The sequence below is a fragment of the Pelophylax lessonae genome (assembly GCF_965119305.1).
Source record: "Pelophylax lessonae genome assembly, chromosome: 3".
NCBI classification, from domain to species: domain Eukaryota; kingdom Metazoa; phylum Chordata; class Amphibia; order Anura; family Ranidae; genus Pelophylax; species Pelophylax lessonae.
This window is the reverse complement of record NC_138770.1, coordinates 131,353,794-131,363,290: the sequence shown is the minus strand read 5'-3', so window position 1 is coordinate 131,363,290 and position 9,497 is coordinate 131,353,794. Positions and strand designations below refer to the sequence as shown.

The window sequence follows — 9,497 nt, the reverse complement described above, 5'->3', positions numbered from 1 at the left end:
TTTTTTGTGAATGGCTTAACAGGGCTAGCTTGACTCCATTTTTTTCCAGGAGCTGCTGAAACACGGCACTGTATACTGTATGAAGCTGATTGAACATCTGTTAGTGAATGTAAGAGTTTGTTTGGACCAGTTTGGTCCAAACTATTTTAAAGTGACAAAAAAGCTGGAGTTCGGCTTTAAGCCAGAGTATCCTCAATCAAATTCAATGTTTGCAGATTGAGCTTTGTATAAATGTTCTGCTTGTTAGCCTTCTCCTAAACTCAGAACATTGATTGTTTCTATCTGCTGCTGCTGAGCAGTAATGAACTCAAGCATGTTCGGACACTAGTCTGAACCTGTCTGAGATATTCCACCAGGAAGCGGTCACTGATCACAGCCAGTCATAAGCGGTGGAGGCATTTCCATCCCCGCAGCCTGGCTGTCCGCAGTGACAGCTTCCCTACGGGATTGCTGAGGCAGATTCATAATCACGTCCAATCATGCTTGAGCTCATTGCTCCTGTTGAGTTGTTTCCAGTAGAGAAGTACCAAGGTACTGCAATAGGATTATCCAACAGCCAGTTAGGTTTTATTCCAGTGAAATGAGCTGAGGGGATAAAAAAAATATTAGGAGCAATCTTCTAGAAGGGTCCTTCCCTCTTAGGCTGTTGCCTGGAAAAGATTCCAGTCTGAAAAGTCTTGGCTTGCCACTGTTGAGAAAAATCTTTGCCATTGTAAGGTGATCTTTTTACGGGGAGCGGAGTTAAAGCCTAAGGAATCTAAGCTGGCCTGTGTAAGATCCTAAAGAGGCAGGGAGATGGCTGCCTTGGAGCAAATTAAAATCTTCTATGAGGAACTAAGCGTAAGGTAACTGCTGCTGAATGGACATGGCATGGAGACCTCATTACTCAGATCTTTACTGTATCTGTGACTGGCATGCATAGCACCTAAATATGAAATCTTAGTGGAAGTCTATCACTGCAGTATGTAGGGCCAACAATAGCGGTCAATTAAAGATCCTTGGTAACTGGGGGACTCCAACTGAAAAATCAGGGGCTACCAGTTTGTAGTTTTAAAATTATCCATTTTGCAACTGAGGCTGCCAACATTAGAGGAATTATCAGCTTTGAATATTATGGGGAGGCTGTTACTGTAGAAATTAGGACCACCAGATATTTTGTATTGCTAGCATAAGAAGGGCCATGATTCTTTGTTTTTGGTTGGATATCCTCTACACCATGGGTGTCCAACCTTTTGGCTTCTCTGGGCCACAGTGTAAAGAAATTTTCTCGGGCCGAATATAAAATATATACTATAGTTAAGGTATATAAGTAAAAAAAAAGCCACCACGCTACCGCGACCCCCCCAATAATTTAACACAACTAGAGGATGATCAAATTAAATTGAATCAGTATACAGAGGTTTACTTCTTCTAAATGATAATAAATGAACACTCTAACCACCATGACCACCTCAGTGATTTCAAGTGGTCATGGTGGTAGGAGTCAGAAACACTGCACATGCTCCCCCCCCCCCCTCTGAGGCAGCCGCTGCCTACCGTTTCTTGGAAGCTGCTGTGACCGTGCCCCCGATCTGACTTCCTTCCTCCCCAGCAAAAATTGTCAGGGGGCAGTGGGCCGCATTGCCTGAGGTTCCGGGCCGCAGGTTGGACATGCCTGCTCTACACCTAACCCTCTCTGCACAAGTTTATTGATCAAATAAAAATACAGGATAATAACCACTTACCCACCAGGCCTAGTTTTGACACTTTTTCTTTACAAGTTAAAAATCAGTATTTTTTGCTAGAAAATTAGTTAGAACCCCCAAACATTATATATATTTTTTTAGCGAAGACTCTGGAGAATAAAATGTCGGTCATTGCAATATTTTTTTGTCACGCGGTATTTGTGTAGCGGTCTTTAAAACGCCATTTTTTTGGAAAAATTTTGATAAATCACATTTCACTGCATTTAAAAAATACTAAACAGTAAAGTTAGCCCATTTTTTTCATATATTGTGAAAGATGATGTCACCCTGAGTAAATAGATACCCAACATGTTACGGTTTAAAATTGCACACACTCGTGGAATGGCGACAAACTACGGTCAATAGAAATCTCAATAGGCGACGCTTTAAAAATTTTTAACGGGTACCAGTTTAGAGTTAGAGTGTAGCTCTTTTTTTTAAATTATTGCTCACGCTCGTGGCGATACCTCACATGGGTGGCTTGAACAGTGATTTCATTTGCGGCGCGACTTCCATATACATTTTCTTTTGTGCGCGAGCTAACGGTGACGGGGGCTGCTAAAAATTTTTTTTTTTCCTATTTTTTTTTTTAACTTTAACACAGGTTTAAAAAAAAAAAATCTGATCACTTTTATTGCTGTCACAAGCAATGTAAACATCCCTTGTGACAACAATATGCAGTGACAGGTACTCTTTATGGAGGAATCAAGGGTCTAAAAGACCCTAGACCCCTCCACTACACTTCCATATATTCAAAACGCCGAAAACTGCATTTTTGAATACACTCGTTTTTTGAATCTGCCGCCTTTAGCAGCAGAGTAACCCGGACGTGACGTCATGGACGCCGCCTCCAGGTTTCGTCATCGGAGAACAGATCAAAGCCGCATCCGGCTTAGATCGGAACTCCATCCAGCCGGCAGACATTCCGGCTGGGTGCTCGGGTCTTCCGGGTGGGACGGGAGAGTCGGGCAGAGCCGCGAAAGGTGGCGGGAGGTCCCCTCCCGCTCGCTGGGGTAACGATCGACCGGTTTCCGAGCCGCATTGGTCATTACCGCCGGAAAGCCATCCGCCGGCTCTAAACAATGGTACCGGGATGATGCCTCTAGCTAGAGGCAACATCCCGATATAACCCCGCAAAGTATGCCGACGTACGGGTACGTCACTTTGAGGTAAGTGGTTAAAGTGATTAAAGTTTAAAGATGGCAACAAATTATACAAGTTTATTTTTCAATTATCCTTTGGATCTACTAAAACCATTTAATATAAGGTCAAACCTTAACACTTTCAACTTGTATGCAATCAGTGTTGCTGGGTACAGCTAAAAAGCAGGCAAGTTCTACATATATTCAATTTCACCTGTACATAACCAGATTTTTTTTTAAAAGTAGAGCCAAAGTTTTTTGTGGCCATACTTCTCTTGTGGAACACAGGAGTGCACTTACTTGTGCTCTTCTGTGACCCAGAATCATCTGACAGCAGGCACAATCTACTGGTCGCTGACATCACAGAGTTGCTCCAGGCTCTGGAAGGATCCTGACAATAATGCCTAATAACTTACAAATGCTTTCAGAGCGGACCGAGAAATCAGTGGTCATATGATCAGGCTTAGAAGCAGCAGGGGACAGCTCCAGCATCACAGTCTCACATGGATGCTGCAGCATGGAGGTGAGTATAACAGAAAATTTCCTATCAAATACTTACCGTAATTTTCCTTTCCTGATGGACTCCATGGCAGCATACGTATGGGTTAACCCCACCTCCAATTCTCCCCTGTAGGACCCCACTCCCATAAATCTTTGCCAGAGGCTGCGTTCCGTAAATAGCCTACTCATGACTCTGGGTGGGAACTCCTGCTGCCATGGAGATGGACTCCATGGCAGCATACGTATGGGTTAACCCCACCTCCAATTCTCCCCTGTAGGACCCCACTCCCATAAATCTTTGCCAGAGGCTGCGTTCCGTAAATAGCCTACTCATGACTCTGGGTGGGAACTCCTGCTGCCATGGAGTCCGTCAGGAAAAGAAAATTACGGTAAGTATTTGATAGAAATTTTCAGTTTTCCTGACAGACTCCATGGCAGCATATGTATGGGAAATAACTAGCCATATACACCCAGGTGGGCAATTGAAGAACTAAAGAACAGGGTTTAATCGACACTGTCCACCGACAGGATTTTTAAACCAAAAATTAACAGACGATAAAGAGGTCGGCTCTACACAATAATGAGCCACCAATGTATTGATCAGGGACCACACGGTTGCCCTACTGATTGAGACATTGAGAACCACATGCTGCAAAGCCGCCCAGGATGTGGGCACACTCCTGGTCGAGTGAGCGGTCACCATCCCCAAAGGAGCCAAGCCCTTGGCTCTGTGAGCCTGTCGAATGGCCCAGAAAATCCATGCCGCAATCGTCCTTGATGAGGCATGTTTCTCTTTGTCTTTTCTGGAAAAAAGGATGAACAAGCGTTCTGAAGCTAGAAGGAATCAAACATAGGTAAAAGCACCGCTCAAACTGGAAGAACGTTAAGAAAAGTTCTCCATGACCAATGAATCAACCTCTGAGGCTTTTTATAATGATGCGATAGCCAGGAGAAAGGCAAACATGACAGAGGCCTTTAACGGAGACAGTCGTAGAACACTCCACTCCAATTCCTGAGAGGGAGTTGAGAACAAGAGGGAGATTATATTGGGAAAACCTCCACTTAATCTGAGGTCTGAACCTTGTTGCTCCCTTGAAGATTTATTGGACAGGAAAGATGCCTAGACCTGGAAACAACTGTGAAGGCTGATAAAGCCGACACTTGTACTCTGAAGGAGCTGATAGATAGAGCCAGGTCTAAATCTGACTGGAGGAAGCCCAGAATATTTAGAACTTCTAGATCAGTACACGATCTGTCAGTAGACATGTATTGCACAGACTTTGACCAAATTCTCCCGTAAACTTTGTTTGTGTTCACTCGCCTATTCAAGAGAAAGAGAGAGATGACTCTGTGGGGAGCAGTCGAGGACCTCCAATCCCAAGAACCAGACCATCAGACGTAACCGTGCTGGACATTGATGTGGAAACGCACCCAGTGACAGAAGGTCTGGCCTGATGAGAAGGAGCACTGGGTTCCGGTAGCTGAACAGTGCTATATGGCCTAATTGGCCAATAAGCCATCATTGCCACTACCTCTGCAACTTCTGTTCAGTGTTTTCGTAGAAACCCGAGGATGACCAGGACTTGAAGAAACACACAGGGCCCGCTGTATTTCCAATGATCCGTCAGGCCATCTGCGCCAGAAAAACCTCCACATGTAGAGACCATTCCGTGTTGTCCAACTGTACTCTGGAAAAAAATTCTGTTCGAATATTTGGACTCTGGGGAAATAAGCCTGTAAGATGTAGGCTTGATTCTTCTGAGCCCAAGATATAATTGGCTTCCTGTAATAGAGAGCAGGCTGTGAGTCCCCTTTGTCTCTTAACATAGGAGACCACCGTAGTGTTGACTAGCCTAAGAGCTCTGACATTCCCTTTGCTATATGGTGAAAGGCCTGTAGGGTGCAGAAGGCCTGCCTGGAGTTTCAGAATGTTCAACACAATCTTGTGAAATTGAAAGCCCCGCCTGACGTGAGCTATCACTGACAGACAGCAAGCCCCTCAACCCATATTGGTGGTATCAAATGGGATTGTGAACCAGGAAATGGGGCAATGGCATGGAATTTCTCCATTGTAGCCACCAGGAGACTCACTCTCATGACTTAGGTTATGTAGATGACCTGAATTCTGCTTCCTGGCTCTCACTGCTGGAGAAACACTCTCTGGAAGGGTCGCCTTCCCCAGAGTTTCCATTTGACCATTGGATCTGTAGACACCACAGTGTCGATCATTTTAGACACTGAAAGGCACGCAGGTGGGAAGAAGACAGGGCCAGGAGTATTCTGTTCCAGAACATCGGGATCCAAAGCAATAGTCCTCTTGATTATATCGAACTGAGCCCCGAGACACACAAGAGACAGAGTGGGCTGTAGGTGTCTCTTTTCCAGAATCAGCTGCCAGCTGAATTTTGAGGAGCAGCTGCCCGCATTCTTGGGATAGTAGGAGAAGAACATCCAAGTAACCATGCAGGCGTATGCTCCTTGCTTTAATAAAGACCTTAACAACCAAAAAGATCCTTAAATCATACAGGGTGATGTTGAAAGCCCGAATGGTAAACAAGCAAGCTGAAGATGGTCTTGACCTACAGCGAACTGAAGGAACTTGTGAAAGTCTTCTATGATGGGCACAAGAAAGTAAGCATCTTACGGTCTACTAGAAATGAGCCAGTTATCTGGCTGGACCTATCTTTTGATAAAAATTGCTTTAGGTACGCAAGGTCTAAAAGTAGCCCCTAAAAAGCCGCTCCTCTTCACGACCATAAAGAGGCGAGTCCATGCTCTAAAATCGCTCGCAACCTAGGACTGGCACAGCAGCACTTTGCGACACCAGTGACTTTACGTAAAATATGCTTAATTTTACCTCAGAATGAGGAAAAATTTGTGGAAAAGAATCCGAGATAAGGAGGACTTCTTCTGGACCATGCATGTCCTGAAAAGACCGCTTTGACGTTCCACTTGTCTGAGACTCAAACTCAGTAACTTCTTGGATACCCAAGGTCAAACTTTTAGCATACTTCTGAGAGGATGATATCTGGCCTCTTCACCAGCTCTTCCTAAAATCCAGACCTGGTCTGTAAAAACGTGTGACCCTCGCACGCTCTGGACTTTGTCCCCTAGACTGTGCCATCTTTCAGCCTAGCAAGCACCGCATACCACTATGCGGATGATGTCAATTGGAGCCTCTCCATGGAAACCGACACCTGCTTCGGCTCCGGCTCATGAACTACCGAGCTCTTGAATACTGCATCCGCATTCTCCTTCCTTGTTTCCATCACTTTAAACATGGGCACAAGAGCCCAGGCCGGCTTTCAGGCCATTCACAGCATCTTCCAAGGAAGAGCGACATTCTTGCTTGCCTCATTAAGGCCTCAATGACTAGAGAGGCAGTCTTTAGATGCTTCACATCGTTATATCTGAATGGATAGAGCTTGACCATCTTCCTCAAAAGGGAGTTATATCTCGCGACCTTGCTTCACTCATCCAAAATGATGTCCCTTATGGGAAATTAGAACGCTCTCTCTAGAGGTGCTTAATGAACTTCCTCTTGCTTTGCAGCAGACTCTACAGGTTCTACTCATGTAAATGCCCCCTTCATTGCCTTGACCAAAGGTGTCACAAGGGCAAAGGGACCCTACTCGCTCTGCTTCACTTACTGAGGTCTTCATCACATGGATGGCTTGATTAGGTCGATTCCAGTTCTTCCTGGCTGTCTCTTGCGGGACAACACGCTGTAGCGGCTGTTGGACTTTACGTGTGGCTTGTTTATTAAGGGTTAGGGATTTTCTGCAATACGCATCTCACCATAGATTCCATCTGCTGGAAATCACCATCCCCTTTTCCAACCTGCCTGGGCTTAGTCAGGCTCACACAGAGACTTGCCCTCTGGGACCTAAATCCTGCATCCCCAGCAGGCTCCTTCCTTGGAGCGGCTGTCATGGCAGTGGATGTGGTGCCTAAAGGAGGATTCAGAGCTTCTGCTATTAAGGTTGGACCTTGACTAATGACAACTAAATCTGGAAGAAGAATGTTGATGTATTGACCTAATGAGGTCTTGATCATCTTGTGCCGTGTATTGTCAATCTGAACAAGAAGGACTTAAAAAACAAAAAAGAAAACAAAATAGGGTAGAAAGGAAAAGGGTTAAAAACCCAAAAGGAATGCCCAGGCAAGCGAGAAAAGGAAAGGGTTAAACACACCCTCTCATCCCCGCCACACGGGACTGGCCACCAGGGAGGGGCAGTGATATATCTGTAGTGTGGAAACTGCACAGACAGCCAACTTTCACAGGTGATAGAACCATCAGGATCACATACACAGGCAGCACACAAGGGTATTATTGCAGAGCATATACCTGTGATGATTGCACACAGCATTTAGGGAAACTGCTGCAAGCTGCCCACAGGGAAATCCCAATATCAACAGTACTGACCGCTGATTGAATTTCTCCACTGTAATGACACCACCGCCGCCCACAGCGCACATGTGCCGATCCCCTGGGCAGGAGTAACCCAGGGACACCAGGCCGGAAGAAAGAGAGTGGCGGCTTGGAAAGCAAATGCACTCCAGCTGCCATAGGCTGGAAGACACTAGAGCCAGGGAAGAAAAACAAACAAACACACACAAACTGCTGCCATGGAATATGCAAAAATAAAAAGGTATACATAACCACACACAGCATTCCATACGACCATGCCTGGATCCAGAAGGCGCTGCTGCACAAGCCCAGGGCGTTTATGGTCAACTGCTAATAGCAAGGTTGTTTGGCCATACTGCCGCTTTGCTTGCCAATGGCCAAGCTTAAGCTCTTCATGGCACTGCATCCATCGCCCTTCTCCACCCCGCTAATAGCTGGGGATTGCTGGAGACACCACATTGCACCGAATCCATCGCCCTTCTCTACCCTGCTAATAGCTGGGGATTGCTGGGGACTCAACATGGCACCAAATCCATCACCCTTCTCCACCTCGCTAATAGCTGGGGACTGTTGGAGACTCCACGCGTCTTCCGGGGCACAGCTTGCCGAACAACCAGGCCTCAATCGTGGACACTTCATCCAAGGTAAGACTTCAACCTTTCTGGTCCTTAGGAGGACAAAAAATGGAACGCGGCCTCTGGCTCAGAGCAAAGATTTATGTGAATAGGGTCCTATAGGGGAGGAGTGGAGGTGGGGTTAACCCATCTGTATTGTGCCATGGAGTCTGTCAGGAAAGATTTTTTTTTTTATAACCTTTTACATCTTTTAAAGTGTTTTAAACCCTAGCAATGAACTTTTCTTATTTGCTTCTGTTTAGTCTGTTAAAAAAACACAAGTGCAACAATCGCATCTGATTGGTATGGATGCCTGACGAAGGAGCATGCATGCTCCGAACACCTGCACTGCCCCAGCTTCTATGTAAATGAAGGAGAAAGTGGCACTTCCAGACCCAGGAACTTGGAAACTTGAGTTTATTTCTTCAAATCATAGGTACAACATCAGACAAGACCACAAGACAAACTGGACAGCTGTCTTGTGGTCTTGTCTGATGTTGTACCTATGATTTGAAGAAATAAACTCAAGTTTCCAAGTTCCTGGGTCTGGAAGTGCCACTTTCTCCTTCATTTACATGGATTCCTCAGGTCACGGACCTTGGTGAGCACCCATTCCTACAGGACTGCCACAGCTGCTCGGGATCCATCTGGCTCAGCTGATTGTTTTCAGAGCGGTGATTTGTTTCATTTTGGTTTCCTGCCTCAGCCTCTGCCTCAATTGGAGTACATTGTGACAGCTTCCTCCTGCACCTCCCTGTCCACCCTGGCGCCACTGGGTTGATGACCACGCGCCCACTAGCTGTACCCAGAAACCAGGACAAGATCCAGCGAGGCTGACAGAACGGATGTGCCTTGCTCTTTTTTTTATCTAAGTGAGTGTATTACTTTTTATTAAAGCTCTTTTGATCACTGCTCCACTTAGATTGGTGCTGCTCTGTTCCTTTCTCTCCATCTATGCACATAGCAGGCAGCTTGCTTGGGGCAGAAGATGACTAAGGGACTGCCACAGGGACCCTTTCCCTGGGTACACCCCAAGATCAATGGACTAGGGTAGGGTAAATGTTTGTAGTGTCTACAGATGAGAGGAACATGCATTATTACTTAA

At 45.7% G+C, this 9,497-nt stretch overlaps 1 protein-coding gene across 1 annotated transcript in view; it reads right to left on the bottom strand.

Moving 5' to 3' along the window:
- Positions 1-439: 439 nt before the first annotated feature.
- The window catches only part of LOC309550408 (uncharacterized protein), a gene marked incomplete at both ends in the record, with an annotated part of 87,964 nt that continues 78,906 nt past the window's right edge, over positions 440-9,497 (bottom strand). The window contains 2 exons of the mRNA XM_082250793.1: positions 440-585; positions 7,357-7,458. Of these exons, the coding sequence (XP_082106919.1) occupies positions 440-585; positions 7,357-7,458 (248 nt within the window). The remainder of the gene's footprint in view (positions 586-7,356; positions 7,459-9,497) is intronic.